Here is an 18,973-nt window from a genome sequence, read left to right on the forward strand (position 1 = left end):
AAAATACTGGCCCTGATTTACTATTGTAAACCCGACCTGTTTTATTGGGTTGTGCATCAACTCTCCATTTTACTTAGAAAAACAGAAAAAAGGAGGCGTGGTCGGTTGGAAAAGGGGGCGTGGCCCCAACATATTTAAAAAATCCCACAGGTTTTGAGCTTTGGAAAACCCCACAGCTCAAAGCAGTTGTAAAAAAAATAAAATAAAACGTAGGAAAAAGTGCAAAATGTACAGAAACCTACAAAGAAAACTACACTCCACTCTTAGTAAATCAGGGCCACTGGGTTTTGACAGTGTTTTATGGAAAAGTATGATGGGGAACTCTCCGAAGTCGACTTCCACCATAGAGCTATGACAGATGCCACTTAGTGGTAACCATCGTCTATAGAGTGCCATATTGAAAAAACGTAAATCACATGGGATATTTTTTTACTGCATCCTGATCTGTAGAAAAGTACAGAATTTTGCACTGTTCCATTCAGCCAAAAAATAAAACCTGAATGAAACCATTCCAACAGGGTCAAAATGACACCTTTTTGGCCTTTATTGGGTGATTGGGGCCTATGGATAAGCTTTCCGTATGCATCGAAGATTTCCAAGAGACACCTTGTGGTTTGAGCCTTCCACTTGTTTGAAACTGGCCTAAGTTTTCAGGAATCCTACTGAAATAAACAGAAAGGTATATAATCAGTCTTGTGCACAGATACATGAGGTCTACTTTTTATAAGAAGTTCTTTACAGCATTCTAGTCATGAAGCATTGTCGTCCTATCGTCAGGTATAGAATTCAGGAAAGTCCTGTCTTGTTAATGCTGGGTTGTCTAGTGCACTTACATCCCTTATATTTTAGGTTATAGGCCTATTTCTAGTGCACACGTCAATGTAAATCCAATATATTATGAATATATATGCATTTTGAGGAAAAAAAAGTTGCAAGAATATATAAGAACAAACACACTGCAGATTGTTGTATTAAAGGGGTATTCCAGGAAAAAACTTTTTTTTTTTTATATATCAACCGGCTCCAGAAAGTTAAACAGATTTGTAAATTACTTCTATTAAAAAATCTTAATCCTTTCAGTACTTATGAGCTGCTGAAGTTGAGTTGTTCTTTTCTGTTTAAGTGTTCTCTGATGACACGTGTCTCGGGAACCGCCCAGTTTAGAAGCAAATCCCCATAGCAAACCTCTTCTACTCTGTGCAGTTCCCGAGACAAGCAGAGATGTCAGCAGAGAGTGCTGTTGCCAGACAGAAAACAACAACTCAACTTCAGCAGCTGATAATTATTGAAAGGATTAGGATTTTTTAATAGGAGTAATTTACAAATCTGTTTAACTTTCTGGAGCCAGTTGATATGAGAAAAAAAAGTTTTTTCCTGGAATACCCCTTTAACCTCTTAAGGACCCATGACGTATGCATACGTCATGGGTCCCGGTCCTGCGATATAACGCGGGGTCACACGGTGACCCCGCATCATATCGCGGCGGGCCCGGCGTCATAGTGAAGCCGGGACCCGCCTCTAATAGCGCGCGGCACTGATCGCTGTGCCGCGCGCTATTAACCCTTTAGCCGCGCGCTCAAAGCTGAGCCGCGCGGCTAAAAACGAAAGTAAAAGTGCCCGGCTAGCTCAGGGAGCTGTTCGGGATCGCCGCGGTATAATCGCGGCATCCCGAACAGCTGTAGCACAGGAGGAAGGTCTCTTACCTTCTCCTGTGCTGTCCGATCGCCGAATGAATGCTTCAAGCCTGAGATCCAGGCTTGAGCATTCAATCGCCGAAAACACTGATTGATCCATTCCTATGGAGATGGATCAATCAGTGTAAAAGATCAGTACATGCAATGTTATAGCCCCCTATAGGAGCTATAATGTTGCATAAGAAAAGTGTAAAAAAATCATTAACCCTTTCAATTATCCCTTCCCCTAATAAAAGTTTAAATCACCCGGCATTTCCAAAAATAAAAAAAACATTATGTAAATAATAATAAAAATAAACATATGTGGTATCGCCGCGTGCGGAAATGTCCGATTTATAAGAATATACCACTTTTTAAACCGCTCGTTCAATGGCGCACGCGCAAAAAAATTCCAAAGTCCAAAATAGCGCATTTTTGATCACTTTTTATACCACAAAAAAGTGAATAAAAAGTGATCAAAAAGTCTGATCAGAACAAAAATGGTACTGATAAAAACTTCAGATGACGGCGCAAAAAATGAGTCCTCAAAGCGCCCTGAACACAGAAAAATAAAAAAGTTATAGGGGTCAAAAGATGACCATTTTAAACGTATAAATTTTCCTGCATGTATTCATGATTTTTTTCGGAAGTGATACAAATTCAAACCTATACAAGTAGGGTATCATTTTAACCGTATGGACCTACAGAATAAAGACAAGGTATCATTTTTGACAAAAAATGTACTGCGTTAAAATAGAAGCCCCCAAAACTTACAAAATAGTGTTTTTTCATCAATTTTGTCGCACATTGATTTTTTTTCCCGTTTCACCGTAGATTTTTGGGTAAAATGACTAATGTCATTACAAAGTAGAATTAGTGACGCAAAAATTAAGCCATTATATATAATTTTAGGTGAAAATTTTTAAGAGTTATGATTTTTTTAAGTTAAGGAGGAAAAATTGAAAATGAAAAAACGGAAAAAGCCCGGGTCCTTAAGGGGTTAAGGCAAGGTGTACACTGTGTTTTATTAGCACCTGAGGGACACAATTAAAGAAGTACTCCACCCCTAGACATCTCATCCCCTATCCAAAGGATAGGGGATAAGATGTCAGATTGCCGGGGTCCCACCTCTGTGACCTCCGCAATATAGCAAGCAGCACCCACCTGTAACTGCTTCCGGAAGCGCTGGATGCCCCGCCCCCTCAATGCAAGTCTATGGGAGGGGGCGTGACAGCCCCCTCCCATAGACTTGCATTGAGGAGACGGGGCGTGATGGCACAGGGGAGCCACGATCTTCCGTCCCAGTGGTCGGGAGAAATTAGCCTGAGATCCTCCAGCGCTTCCGGAAGCAGTTACAGGTGGGTGCTGCTTGCTATATTGCGGGAGTCCCCAGCGGCGGGACCCCGGCGATCTGACATCTTATCCCCTATCCTTTGGATAGGGGATAAGATGTCTAGAGGGCGGAGTACCCCTTTAATACTCCTAGGATTTAAGAAGAAGGTGTTTGTTGTGAAGGGTTACACCAAGTTCTAATCCTACATAGTAATGATGGCTGACAGCTCCGAGGAGACTGAGTTCCCTACTGTTTCCATAATCCATCATTTTTCTGCAGAGTGAAGCTCTCCTGTCATCCTCTTAAACACTATGTATCCATCTTGATGCTGCTTTACTTTCTTTTATTGCATACTTTTTCCTAAAATATGGAACATGTGGTTACGTGGAGCTTAAGAGCAAATATTTTCCACATTGCATGTTATTTTATGGGTCATGGTCTCTCTCAGATGCTTACCCCAGGAGTGCCTACCGCTCAGCTGTTCTTATATCACGGTTATGTGAGTAGACGGATGGATTTTGGCCGGATCTTTTCACCTGATGCAGCACCTTTGCTTTTATTAAAATAGAAAGTGTTGCAGTGGCAAAAATGGAGCATTACGTACGAGGTAAAACCGCTATGTAGAAACCACACGAGGGCAATATGATTCTTCATAAAAGCTATGCTTGGAACATTATCTAGTTATAGAGTTACACTACAAGTCTACTACTTTTTTATGACATGTTAAAAAGTGGGTAAACTTTTTTTAAAGGGGAACTCTGGTGGGTAAATTTTCAACCATCAACTGGTGCCAAAAAGTTAAACAGATTTTTATATTACTTCTATTTAAAAATCTAGTACTTAACAGCTGCTGTATACTACAGATATACTACAGAGAAAGTTGTATAGTTCTTTTCAGTCTGACCACAGTGCTCTCTGCTGACACCCCTGTCCGTGTCAGGAACTGTCCAGAGCAGGAGAGGTTTTCTATGGGGATATGATTCTAATCTGAACAATTCCTGACACGGACAGAGGTGTCAGCAGAGAGCACTGTTGTCAGAAAGAAAAGAAATTCACAAATGTCTCTGTTTTATACAGCAGCTTATAAGTACTCGAAGGATTAAGATTTTTTAATAGAAGTCATTTACAAATCTGTTTAACTTTCAGGCACCAGTTGATTTGAAAACATTTGTTTTCTACTTGTTTCCACCAGAGTTCCCCTTTAAGCATTACAGTAATTTGAAGTGCACGGCAGGGAACTCCACTCCCAGGTCGGCCTTTTTACTCCATAGATCAGTGTTTGCTTTCCAGGCATGCTGGGAGTTGTAGTTTTGCAACAGCTGGAGACACACTGTTAGATCTACACTACACTAAACATTACGCTAGAGCAAATTATGAATGAGGACCAGACATTCCTGGAACGACACTGCAGCAAATACATTTTGTTTCATAAAAATGGAGGGAAATTAAGATGTGTACAGGATTCTATGATGCCTGCTTGGGTATATGCTGGATAAAAACACAGTTTGCAACCAGCAACAGTTGATGGGTGCTGGGGGTACCTCCTGTAGTCCATCAGAAACTGAATATTGCCATGCTCCATAGTGGCAGCAGTCATGTGGGGTGAGCTGCGCTTGCATGGGCTCACCTTAGAATTTTTTCTGGAAGGCTTGGTGACTTACCGAGTTTTTCAGCACGATTTTTCATGCTGAAAACACCCCCCCCTCGGCTTATACTTGAGTGAACTCTCCGCCTGTCAATCCCTTCTAAGTGGTCTAAGGTTGAAACCTGCGGTCCGGGCATGCTGAGAGTTTTAGTTTTGCAACATCTGGAGGTCCGCAGGTTGAAGACCACTGCCGGGGCTTCGTCATCATCCAGACCCCCCTTTAGTTTTTTACTCCCCTCCCATCGGTGGGAAGGAAGGGTGAGCTGTTCCGGACCATCTATGCTGCAGGGACCGTCCGGATGGGAGGGTTAGTCGTTTCGGGCTGTCCATTTTCATCAGGAGGCCCTCTTCTCCGCTCTGGGCCGGCCCCAGCCTAGTGACATTGCCTTGACGACGACGCACAGGGACGTCCGTGCACAGCAAACATCCCTGCACATGAACGTCCCTGTGCGTCGTCGTCAAGGCAACGTCACTAGGCCGGGGCCGGCCCGGAGCGGAGGAGAGGGCCTCCCGGTGAAAATGGACATCCCGGAACGACTAACCCTCTCCACCGGACGGTCCCTGCAGCATAGATGGCCTGGACCAGCTCACCCTTCCTTCCCACCGAGGGGAGGTGAGTAGAAAACTAAAGGGGGGTCTGGATGATGACGAAGGCCGCAGTGGTCTTCAACCTGCGGACCTCCAGATGCTTCAAAACTATAACTCCAAGCATGCCCAGACAGTCGACGGTTGGCCGGGCATTCTGGGAGTTGTAGTTTTGCAACATCTGGAGGTCCGCAGGTTGAAGACCACTGATGAAGGGATTGACAGACAGTGATGATGAAGGGGGGGGGATTATGACGAGGGGGATGATGACAGGGTGATGATGACGGGGGTGAAAATGACAGGGTGATGATGAAGGGGGGATGATGACAGGCGGTGATGATGAAGGGGGGATGATGACAGGCGGTAATGATGAAGGGGGGATGATGACAGGGTGATGATGATGGGGGTCTGGATGATGACAGGGGGGATGATGTATTTCCCACTCTAGGCTTATACTCGAGTCAATAACTTTTTTTTTTTTTTTTTTTTTTTTTCTGGGTTTTTGGGGTGAAATGAGGGGCCTCGGCTTATATTCGGGTCGGCTTATACTCGAGTATGTACCGTAACCTGTTCCCCGGAATGGACATCCTGAATCAAACTCCAATCTATAAATAAATAATTGGACTGATACAGTATTTTAATATTCCATAGAACGTTAATGAACTAGCACAGTCTGGAAAAAACTGTCAGTAGACTTGTAAAACCATTTTATTTTATTTTTTTGCAACAGATGACTTCTCTGTTCTTAATAAAATAATAATTACCTGTTTTCTTGCTGAAGTTTTTTTATTCAACCAACCAACTTTACATTGCACGGATCCCTCCACGTACAATGGTTTCAGCAAAGGATGGTCCATTTGGAACGGATTACCATCGTATGTTGAGGGAACACTGTACTAGAATGTTGTCAAAGCACATAAGGCCATTTGATGTTAAATGAGTAATCACACCTTTTAATACCCTCGTAAAGGCATAAGGTGCTATGGAAAGGCCAAATACCATAATGTTTCAATGGTATAGTTAACCTTTGCACCAGAATTGAAGTAGTCTTCTATGTTTGGGAGCTATATAGATTAAGTCTACTTTAATAGAAACATTGGGGGAGATTTATCAATATGTGCAGAGGAAAAGTGGTGCAGTTGTCCATAGCAAACAGATTGTTTGTTCTATTTTTTCAAAAATTAAAAAAGTGATCTGATTGGTTGCTATGGGAAACTAGTCAACTTTTTCTCTAAACAGGTTTAGATAAATCTCCCCCATTTTCTTTTATATCAGAAATTTGAGATCCGCCATGCTCTCCAGCCTGAACCTTTGTTCTTTCAGGAATTTGTTGAGGGGTTGTACATTTTATACCGGCCTGACGGAGCCATCTTTTTTAATCTGGGTCTGCCCTTGAAATCTTTCCTGCTTCTAATGCCATCATTAGCACCTTGTCTCATTTTTCGTCCAAGGTGAAATGAGGCTTCCTTCTCTATAAGGGGATTTTTTTCAAGGGAAGAATAAGGCCATTTTTTTTACATTCATTCGGTCTAAGGCAGTGTTTCTCAAACGTGGTCCTCAAGACCCCCCAACAGGTCATGTTTTCAGGATTTCCTTAGTCTCATGTATAAAATAAAATAAAAAATAATCAGTGTTTTAGTCACAGTAACTTGCAAAGGATGAGCTCACACAGTCAGTATTTGTCTTTGTTGGGTTTTTTCTTGGGTTGAGCGAAGTTCCGAGTGGACCCCCTTTTTTATTCTTAAAGGGGTACTCCGGTGGAAAACATTTTTTTTAACCTCAACTGGTGCCAGAAAGTAAATTACTTCTGTTTAAAAATCAAATAAAAAATGAAAAACTAATTAAAAATGTAATCCTTCCAGTACTTATTAGCTGCTGTATGTTCCACAGGAAGTTATTTTCTTTTTGAATTTATTTTCTGTCTGTCCATTTCAGGAACTTTCCAGAGCAGGATAGGTTTGCTATGGGGATATCCTCCTACTCTGGACAGTTCCTGACATGGACAGAGGTGTTGGCAGAGAGCACTGTGGTCAGGCAGAAAAGAAATTAAAAAATAAAAGAACTTCTTCTGGAGCATACAGCAGCTTATAAATACTGGAAGGATTCAAATTTTTAAATAGAAGTAATTTACAAATCTGTTTAAAGGGGTTATCCAGGAAAAAACTTTTTTTTTTTTAATATATATATCAACTGGCTCCAGAGAGTTAAACAGATTTGTAAATTACTTCTATTAAAAAAATCTTAATCCTTTCAGTAATTATGAGCTTCTGAAGTTAAGGTTGTTTTTTTCTAAGTGCTCTCTGATGACACGTGTCTCGGGAACCGCCCAGTTTAGAAGAGCTTTGCTATGGGGATTTGCTTCTAAACTGGGCAGGTTCCCGAGACACGTGTCATCAGAGAGCATTTAGACAGAAAAGAACAACCTTAACTTCAGAAGCTCATAAGTACTGAAAGGATTAAGATTTTTTAATAGAAGTAATTTACAAATCTATTTAACTTTCTGGAGCCAGTTGATATATAAAAAAGTTTTTTCCTGGATAACCCCTTTAACTTTCTGGCGCCAGTTGATTAAAAAATGTTTTTTTTCCTCCGGAGTACCGTACCCCTTTAATAAGCCCAAAAGCATTTCGCTTCAGCTGCACTTCTGTCACTCAGACTGATGGCAGAATTACCTTGTGAGACATTAACATATTTTCAAGAGGCTAAAAACCAGACTTGTAAAAAAAAGAAAAGCACAAATGAGCAGTGAAAGTATAAGAGGCCTCAGGGGTATGGCGTGGGCCGGTTCACGAGCAGGACACTATAGATTAGGTAGTCTGTCTGAAGGAACATAGCATGCTAAGCTGCTGCGGGGTCATGAACCGCTGTAGTGACAGGAGGCGATTATTCCATTTCTCTAACCATTCAGGCATGTAGTGTTCGGTATAAATGGCTAGACAAATCCCTCCAGTCTACTACACGTTTCATTATTGGAGAAGCTTTTCGTTATTTAGGGAAAGCTAGAATAGAAACGCTAGAAGTCTAGGGCTACTGGGGGGACTTTGAAATTCGGAAACCTGAAGGCAGTGTTTTCCAAACAGTGTGCCTACAGCTGTTGCAAAACTACAACTCCTAGCATGCCCGGACAGCCTCTGGCTGTCCGGGCATGCTAGGAGTTGTAGTTTTGCAACAGCTGAAGGCACACTGTTGGGAAAACATTGCCCTTCTTAGGCTGGGTTCACACAACGTTTTTCAAATACAGTTACCGTATACTGTTTTCCGCTAAAAAACGTATGGCAAAAACCGTATACAACCGTATGATTCCAAATTAAAACATATAAGGTTTTTCCCCGTATACGGTTCCAAAACGTATGTACGGTTCTATCCGTTTGCATCCGTTTTTGCCAACGCTTTTGCTATTTTGTTGGAATTAGTTTTCCAGCAATTTAATAAAGTTACTATTGTTCTATTGAAATTCCAAAGGATGTGGGAGTGGGATGTCTGGGATGAATTCTAGAAAGATCTGCGCATGTGTCAACTCCAAAAACGTATTAGAAAAACCGTGTGCAACCGTATTCTGAAATTCTGTGAACGGTTCTCATAGACAACAATGTTAAAAGAACCGCATACGGTTTTCCAACCGGAGGCGAAAACGTGGTCGGCAGCGTTTTTTGCCTACGGTTGAAAAATCGGCAAAACCGTATGCGAGGCAAAACGGATGCAACCGTACACAACATTTGGAATACGGTTTACAATGCATTCTCTATGCATACGGTTTCGGATACGGTCGTATACGTTTTTTTGCGGAAAACCGTATACGGTTACCGTATTTGAAAAACGTGGTGTGAACCCAGCCTTAGAGATTTCCCAACAATTTTCATGAAACTTTATGGAGGAAAAAGACAGTTAGGCCATATTCACACTACCGAAAAGTTTTAGAATGTCGGACCAGAAAATAAAAACGGACATTCCGCCCATTTTTCTTTGATTCAGCGGCACTAGAACCGCTCGGAAGTGCGCCATCTTCATAGACAGCAATGCATTTCCCAGCAGAATCCACAGAAACATTTGGGGAGATTTATCAAATCCTGTCCAGAAGAAAAGTTGCCCAGTTGCCCATGGCAACCAATCATATAACTACTTTCATTTTTAACAAGGCCTCTGCAAAATGAAAGCAGCGATCTGATTGGTTGCTATGGGCAACTCAGCAACTTTTGCTCTGGACTGGTTTTGATAAATCTCCCCCATTGATTCCATTGAGTGCACAGTGCAGCAGAATCCCATTGAAGTGAATGGGAATTATCGAGTGGAATATTCTGCCGTGTGAACATAGCCTTATTCCTTGGTTTATAAATCTCCGCTTTTATGTGCAGTTAGAAAAAAAGTGTAGCCCAAGCCTTGTAAATATATATTCATTGTAGACAGAATTCAGCTGCTTTTATTGGACATTTGTAAAATCCTCTGCAGCAAAATCCAGAACTGTGGAATTCAAATAAATGAATAAATCAATAAATGGATTTTTCTTTATACACTTTTTGTCACAATAGCAAATCCACAACTAATGTGCAATAAAAATCAGCGTAATTTGGTGCAGATTTACCATCGCAAATTTAACTGCTAAATGCAGTATTTCTATCCTCTTTAGTAGGCTTTGTTCACATTATGGATTTTCTGTGCAGACATTCCACAGACAGCGGAGAGACAGCAGAACATTCCGGCTCTAGGACCGCTCGGAAATGCGCTGTCTTATAGGTTTAAAGGGGTTATCCAGTAAAAAAAACTTTTTTATATATATCAACTGGCTCCAGAAAGTTAAACAGATTTGTAAATGACTTCTATTAAAAAATCTTAATCCTTTCAGTACGTATGAGCTGCTGAAGTTGAGTTGTTCTTTTCTGTGCTCTCTGATGACATGTGTCTCGGGAACCGCCCAGTTTAGAAGCAAATCCCCATAGCAAACCTCTTCTACTCTGTGCAGTTCCCGAGACAAGCAGAGATGTCAGCAGAGAGCACTGTTGCCAGACAGAAAACAACAACTCAACTTCAGCAGCTGATAATTATTGAAAGGATTAAGATTTTAGAAGTAATTTACAAATCTGTTTAACTTTCTGGAGCCAGTTGATGTTAAAAAAAAAAGTTTTTTTGGAGCGAACCTAATAGGGGACATCTCCATAGCAGCTACCTTACTCCCATTTGGGGACATATGCAAAAAGTGTTCCCTACCTCCTACTGATTTTTACAAGTATCTACAGGTTAGGCATTTGCTACAGAGCCTAACACCTTCTGGAATTCAACCTAATAAGCTAGCCTTTATATATATAATGGGATCTCAAAAAGGTCTAAAAACTCTATATAATCACCTCATCCATTCCGTTCAATTCACTAAGGCTAGGTCCAGACTACGGAATCTCCGGGCAGAAAATTTCCACCCGGAGATTTCGAGTTCCGCCTGTGCCGACTGAATTAGTCGGCGCTAGGACCGCGCGGACACTGTAGTCTCCTGTAGACTGCTATGTGTTCCGTTAGGAGATTTCCGCCTGAAGAAAGAGCAACCCCTTTCTTCAGGCGGAAATTTTCTAGCGGATTTTTCTTCCGGATTTTCCGCTTCACAAAGTGTGAATTTGTGAACGGAAAACCATTCACTACACTATGCATTATAGTAAGCGGAATTTCTGCCGGAAATTTCAAAGCGGAAATTCCGTAGCCTGAACCTAGCCTAAGTCTCATCCCTTACGAACTTGGGAGAGGGAACTTAATATTTCTTCAATGCCTGAAGAAGGGCAGGGCTCTTTCAAAATGATACGTTTACACCTGAAATGTGCAGCTCATATAGAGTCCGCTGTGAAAACTACACTAAGATGGTACTATACCCCTGATAGATTAGCTTGTATCTACCCCACGATCTCCAATAGGTGTTGGAGAGGGTGCACACAAAAAGGGACACTCTTACACATATTGTGGACATGTCCACTTGTTCAAACGTACTGGTCTGCTTGTAGAGATGTGTTGGATTCTATTTTCCCCTGGCCCATACGCTGGTCCCCACAGTTGGCTCTTTTACTAATAGGGATCGATGGATTACGACAGAAAGGTAGGGCCTTGACGTGCATAATTTGTGTTACTGCTAAAACGGTGCTATTACGCCACTGGAAATCCTCTACAATACCTGACTCCATTGATTTGCCCTCGGCTATAAATCTTACTTATTCCTATGAGAGAATAATGTTGTTGGGAGACGGTACTTATAAAACCTTCCTAGCTAAGTGCCACTACTGGAATCAGTCTCCTCACTACAGGCCTCTGATAAATGGATATATGCGCCTCAGATACACCCTGCGCTGTTACTACTCTAAACGCACCTCTGTAATTGTATGTATTACTGCACTGCTAATACTAGAAATCTCAATCTGCATAGAACAGACACGACACGTCATTTAAGTTTTCAGATATGTTTCCTTTATTTTAGTTCTGTTAAATTGCGAAATTACATATGTATTGTATGCTGTTGTTATTTGACAATGTCGCCTTCTGCCGGACGTACCTGGCTTGTTTGTATATTATGTAAAACCTTAAATAAAAATTATTCTTGGGGAAAAAAAAAAAAAAAACATTTTCCTGGAATACCCCTTTAATGTTTGCCGATTTGCAGATGCCGGAATAGGGATATTGCTGCGGCAGGAATTCTGCCGTGTGAACAGAAAAGCAGAATGCCATTGAAATCAAGCGGAATTCCGCACGGACATTCTTCCATGTGAACATAGCCGTAGTGTTTCCCAACGACTATGCCTCCAGCTCCTCAGACAGCCAACGGCTGCAAAAGCAACAGCTGGAGTCACATTGGTTGGGAAAAACTACTCTGTAGTCATACCCTAGAGTAGGAAAAGGGAAGTGCTCATGGGTGTATAGAAAGATGTATTAGCAGTAGAAAGAGGAAAGAGCTTATGGGTGTATAGGGAGAGGTATTATCAGTAGAAAGAGGGAAGTGCTCATACCGCTGTACAGAACACTGGTGAGACCTCACTTAAAGTATTGTGTACAGTTCTGTACTGTATCTCCAGAATGTTATAGATACGTTGGAGAGAGTTCAGAGAAGATACTAGACTAGCACATGGGTTGCAAAATAAAACTTACCAGGAAAGGTTAAAGGACCTTGCTGGAAAACCCTTTTTGTTTAAATAATTAACTGGTGCCAGAAAGTTAAACAGATTTGTAAATTACCTCTATTCAAAAATCTTAATCTTTCCAGTACTTATCAGCTGCTGTTTGCTCCACAGGAAGTTCTTTTTTTTCTATTTCCTTTCTGTCTGACCACAGTGCTCTCTGCTGACACCTCTGTCCGTGTCGGGAACTGTTCAAAGCAGTTGCTATGGGGATTTGCTCCTACTCTTGACAGTTCCTAAAATGGACAGAGGTTTCAGCAGAGAGCACTGTGGTCAGACATAAAGGAAATTCAAAAAGAAAAGAACTTCCTGTTAAGCTTACAGCAGCTAATAAGTACTGAAAGGATTAAGATTTTTGAATAGAAGTAATTTACAAATCTGTATAACTTTCTGGCACCAGTTGATTTTAACAAAAAAGTTTTCCAGTGGAGTTTCCCTTAAACATGTACTGTATAGCCTGGAAGAAAGACAAGACAGAGGGGATATGATAGAACCTTTTATATACATAAAGGTAATCAACACATTAAAGGAGGAGAGGAGAATTAAAAGAAGAAAAACTACCACAAGAGGACATAGTTTTACATTAAAATGGGCAAAGGTTTATGTAATAATATCAGGAAGTATTACTTAAAGGGGTACTCCGGTGCTTACACATCTTATCCCCTATCCAAAGGATAGGGTATAAGATGCCTGATCGCTGGAGTCCCGCAGCTGGCACCCCGTTTGTAATCAGCCCCCGGAGCGTGTTCGCTCTGGGTCTGATTACAGTCGACCGCAGGGCTGTCACACCCCCTCCCATAGACTTGCATTGAGGGGCGGAGCGTGAGGTCACACGGGGGCGGAGGCGTGACGTCACACGCCGCCGGCCCTGCCGTCGACCGTAATCAGACCCGGAGCGAACACGCTCCGGGGGCTGATTACAAACGGGGTGCCGCGTGCATGATCACGGGCGTCCCCAGCTGCGAGACTCCAGCGATCAGGCATCTTATCCCCTATCCTTTGGAAAGGGGATAAGATGTGTAAGCACCGGAGTACCCCTTTAACTGAGTGAGTAGTGGATGCATGGAATAGCCTTCCTGCAGAAGTGGCAGGAAGTCTATTCCATGCATGAAGGAGTTTTAGCATGTATGGGATAGGTATAAGGCCATCCTACATATTAGATAGGGCCAGGTTCTTATCTGCCAACATATTGTATGACATACCTTTCATAACTTTCATTCTGCTCGAGCTACGATTCATCAGGATGGTCCCCAGCGGCTTCAACCCACTTCACCAGTCTTGTCTGATAGGAATTTTCCTTTACCCAAACAGGGAGAGATCTATCAAGTAAAGCAAGAGTGGTGGGGAGAAGTGGCCAGGGACCGCTCTGATGACTGGTGGTGGAAAGTGTTGACAGAATAATAATCTTCTGAACTCTTTTATATTTTGTAGGAATGGAAAGAGCAAGAAAATCCAGACAAACATAACTTGCCCGACCTATCATTTCTGTGTGACCTGCTTCAAGGGTCGACAACAACCGAACTCAATAATAAGGTGAGTACCCCGCAATCTAAGGTTGCTGTATTCCAGACAGTGTACACTGGGGTAAAGTTATCATAGGAGCTGTTACCTTACTGCTTTCTGGAGTACAAATGCAAATCAGAATAATAAATGACATATTTTATAGTTGTAGTTTTTACGGTTGTGGAACACATTACCACTTATAACTGTGCCAAGACTTTGGCTTGTGGTTTTGACATTTCTCTTTCCCCCCTTTTTTAAGTGTGCTTGAAGATCTACACTGGTAGGTTTCTGCTGCCGTTTTGTGTTCTGATTTAATCATATGTTGCTGTTTGTCAGCACTTTTTATACAAATAGGATGCTAGACATGCATGAATATACATCTCTACAAATAACGTCATCTGACTTGTTGGATTTTTCTGGTCACTGTCGAGTTCTGTTGTTGGCAATATATTAAAAGCTGTTAGTGCCTCCATGACCAGAGGCTTAGATTACAGATTTATGGTAGGGTCACATGTGCCGTATTTTGCTGCATATTCACTGCTGCACAGTTTTCTACCTATTGACATCAATGGGTAGTAAAATATGCAACAGCAAATATGGTGTATTCACATAAATATGGCGTATTCACATAAATATGGCGTATTCACATAAATATGGTGTATTCACATAAATATGGTGTATTCACACATAAAGTGTCCTCCACTCATTTATCCCCCCCTTTATCACCCCCTGTACCTTTTCATCCCCCTTCATCACCCCTTGTGCCATTTTTTCCCCCCCTTGTACCATTTTGGTATCCTCTCTTGATCCCCCCTGTGCCACTTCATTCCTCCTCCGCTTGAATCCTCCTGTGCCATATGATTCCCCCTTGAACCTCTCCTGTGCCATTTCTCCCCCCCCCCCCCCCCTATTGACCACCCCCTGTGCCACATCATTCCCCCCTCTGATCCCCTCATTGCCATTTCATCCCCCGGTTTATCCCCCTTGTGCCATTTCAATCCTCCCCTTATCAAACTCTGTACCACATCATACCCTCCTCCTCCCCCTGATCCCCCACTGTGCCATTTTATCCCCTTTATACTCCTCTGTGCCATTTCAATTCTACCCCTTATCAACCCTTGTGCCACACCATACCCCCTCCTCTTCCCTCTGATCCCCCACTGTGGCATTTCTTCACTCCTTTATCCCCTCCTGTCCCCCCCCTCATCAACCCCTGTGCCACATTATGCCTCCCCACCTCCCTCTGATCCTCTACTGTGCCATTTCATCCTCCCTTAATCCCCCCCTCCCCCCACAAACAAACCCTGTGCTACATCATACCCCCCTCCTTCTTTCTCTGACCCCCCACTGTGCCATTGCATTTCTCACCAGGCTCAGGTGCAGTCTTAGTGTGTCTGACGAGTGGCGTCCTCTGCGGTACTAACTAATGTCCTCCCGCTCTGCGGCGCAACATCAGAGGCATCACTCGTCAGTCTAGCAACCACCACTGCTCAATGATTTAAAGTGGCTGCTGCAGGGCCAGACGGTCCCGCTACACACCTGGAATTGCTGTCGACCCACTAGTATGTCGTGGCACCCAGTTTGGAAATGCCTGGTTAAAAGGCTTAAACAGATGACAAAGCTGTATTATGAACCTGTCTCCTCTGTATGGCAGTGCTTCTTGGGGAACCCAAGCCATAATAGTTTTTAACTCTATGGGGGAGATTTATCATTGAGTTTACCCCTTTTTCTTGTGTATTTTTTTTGCACAAAAATTTGCGCAGTCTTTTTTGATAGAGCAAAAAGCAAGTACTCTATTTTTTTGTGTATTGTGGAACGCATTCTATAGTGGATACTAATTTAACATGTGTGTTTTTTTGTTTAGATGCATTTTTTTGCGCAAAAACGTTTTTTTTAAACTCAAAAATACACCATCAAAAAGGACACGTAGGAAAGTGTTCTACCGAGACAGCGGGGGGATGCAGGAGCCGTCCCGAACACTGCTAAACTACAACAACTCTCATCATGGGACAGAGTGTGTCCCATGATGGGAGTAGTTGTAGTACGGCAGCGCTGAGGGACTGCTCCTGCATCCCCCCGCTGTCTCGGTAGAACACTTTCCTACGTGTCATTTTTGGTAGTGTATTTTTGCGTTAAGAAAAACGTTAAGAAAATTTGTCTAAACAGAGTAACGCAGCTGCAGGACTATTGTGGGACAGTTAGAACTCTGTCCATGATTGGAGTTATAGTCCAGGGGCTGAGGGGCAGATCGCACCGGGTCATTCTCCAGATACCCACTGCGATCTGCATTTATTTACTGTAAAAGCCGGCGGCTACACTGCGCTGCTTGCCGGCTCCTGTGTACAGCTGTCACATTTCATAATCGCCGCCCGGGAGACGGGAGCTCTGATTGGTGAAAAGCTATTCACCAATCAGTGCTCTTGTCTCCCAGCGGCGGTGATTATGAATTTTGAGCGGTGTATACAGGAGCCGGCGGGCAGTGCAGTGTCGCCAGCTTGTTAACTTAATAAATGTGGATTCCAGAGGGTCTCTGGAGAATGACCTGCTTTGATCTGCACCTCAGCCCCTGGACCATAACTCCTATCATGGACGGAGTCTGTCCATGATGGGAGTTGTAGTCCTAAAAGCCCTGCAGCCAGGGAATGTGCAAGTGCCATCCCTCAGCGCTTTGGTACTACAACTACTGCCATCATGGGACAGACTCTGTCCATGATGGGAGTTATAGTCCAGGGGCTGAGGGGCAGATCGCACCGGTTCATTCTCCAGAGGCCCGCTGTAATCCGCATTTATTAACTGTAAAAGCCGACGGCACATGTGGCTACACTGCGCTGCCCGCCGGCTCCTGTATACAACGCTCATGATTCATAATACTCGCCGCCGGGAGCTCTGATTGGTGAAAACTATTCACCAATCAGAGCTCCCGTGTTCCGGCGGGGATTATGAAATGTGACAGCGTATACAGAAGCCGGCGGGCAGGGCAGTGTAGCCACATGTGCCGCCGGCTTTTACAGTTAATAAATGCGGATCGCAGCAGGTCTCTGGAGAATAACCCGATGCGATCTGTACCTCAGCCCCTGGACTATAACTCCCATCATGGGCAAAGTCTGTCCACATTTATTAACTGTATCTGGCTGATACTGAAAATAGGGGGAACCCTATGCATATTTTTTTTATATGAATAAATAAAAAAAGTGTGTGGTTCCCCCATTTTTTCGTTATTAGCCAGATACCAACCAAGCAGCAACAGCCTGACGTTAACAGGGTGGACGGGGACCATTGTTACTGCCCTCCCCAGCCTAAATAACGCCAGCCTGTTACCGCCTAGGCCCAGGAGCGCCATTTTTGATGCTCCGGGCTTGTTGGCACTGGCTCTTCCCGGCACCCCTGTGGCGGTGGGTACCAGGGTAATAATTGGGAGTTACCGCTAATTGATTTTGGGGCTAACACTAAGCCCCGTCTTGGTAATTGATTCTGTCTACAAGACGGCTTCCACTACTAAGTCTGAAAATTCAATTATAAAAAACACAATACATTGAAAAAAATGTTTTATTCAAAAAAATACACTCCCCCCACAGCCCTCATTAACCCTTTTATTGACATTTAAAAAAACGCTGTTCATCATCGCAATCCGCAAAATCTGACGTAGTCCTCCACATTCACGTATCTAAAATGAGAAGAAAGCAAAAACAATAAAACTACAACCCTTTCTGTGATCAAAAAGCTGGTATGATATTTTTGATGTAAACTGGACTCTCACCCCTTTGAAAATATCATGTATAGCAGACAATATACAGGTCATGCCCACTTCTACAAAACTGACATGAACAGTGTATACCGCGCACAAAGCTCTTTGAAAATGTGGCCGATACTTTTCCTGCCAAAATAGATTTTTTTTTTTTGCGCAAAATTCTTTGAGAATACTTTATAAAGATTTAGGATTTTACTATTGTGCAGAGTTTTGTTCGGCGCACCTCTGAGCTCCCCCCAAGGCATCCGACGCCTCCCTGCTAGAACCGAATAAGTCCCGTGAGCTCCGCTATTTTTCTTTGCTATGTGAATATGTATTGTTATCTATCTGTTTGGAGCGTGTACCGCCACCTGAGTATCCTCACCTGCCAAGTACTTGCTGAATTTGTTGGTCAACGACAGTGCTAGCTACAATCTTTCCGTTCTTTAGTGAATACAGTTATATGATACGATTGCTATCATATTATTTCTGTCTCTAAAACTAACTTCACTCTAGAACTTTACAAGACTTTTTTTTTTTTTCTTTTTTGTCGCATACAAAATTACTTTTCACACTTGTGATGCAGAAGGCAGCCATTCCTGTAAAATTGCAACACATTGCTCAGCGGTTTAGTTGCTATGGAAACCTTCTTTTGAAGATAACATATTGCATATTTTATACGCTGTGATTGAGCTTTACTGATGTTGGGTTTTGTGTCTGTTCAGAAATGTTCTTCTTTATTCAAGAATTTTCCTATTGCATATCAGTTTATTTCTTTTTTATGTAGAAAACGAAGAATATTATTAGGCATTTTTCTTGCATAATTGATACTCCTAAGAAATAGTCTTTCTCTCTCCAGTGATGTAGAGCAGGTACAAGGATGGACACAATATTCACTTTACAGGCTCTCTTATTTCATGTACAGCTTCCTTGAGTGAAATGAATGGCAACGTTTTTAGGACTTGTTTTATGCTTGACTGGTGACCTTTCCTCGTGTGATCCTGGAAACCTCAGCTGTGTCTCCTCGCCAGTCCTCACGGTCAATTTCAGCGCCCATACTTGGTGGAGTTACTTCTACATTACATATTTCTATGATAAGACATAAATGAGAGGCACTACATTTGAAGAGACACACACAGATCTATTCATGCCCATAATTTTTGGTTATATAGTTCTATACAGTAAATATACAGTTTCCATGGTGGTGCTTTGAACGTTAGCAGGTATGGGTTGTAACTTTAAAGTACGGGGTAAACATAACTGAAATAAACAGCATTCAGTTTATTACCTTCTGTAGCTGTTTGGACCCCTGGAGAAGATTTTGAGTACTACAGCAACAGTCATGTTGATATACTGTATTTGTTCTTA

At 42.5% G+C, this 18,973-nt stretch overlaps 1 protein-coding gene across 5 annotated transcripts in view; it reads left to right on the forward strand.

Moving 5' to 3' along the window:
- Window positions 1-18,973, forward strand: part of ARHGEF25 (Rho guanine nucleotide exchange factor 25) — a 360,287-nt gene that overhangs the window by 292,404 nt on the left and 48,910 nt on the right. For all 5 annotated transcript variants that reach the window (XM_056562582.1, XM_056562583.1, XM_056562584.1 and 2 more), the window contains one exon: window positions 13,807-13,908. In XM_056562582.1, coding sequence (XP_056418557.1) covers window positions 13,807-13,908 — 102 coding nt within the window. The remainder of the gene's footprint in view (window positions 1-13,806; window positions 13,909-18,973) is intronic.

Source organism: Hyla sarda, chromosome 2, assembly GCF_029499605.1.
Source record: "Hyla sarda isolate aHylSar1 chromosome 2, aHylSar1.hap1, whole genome shotgun sequence".
Lineage (NCBI taxonomy): Eukaryota > Metazoa > Chordata > Amphibia > Anura > Hylidae > Hyla > Hyla sarda.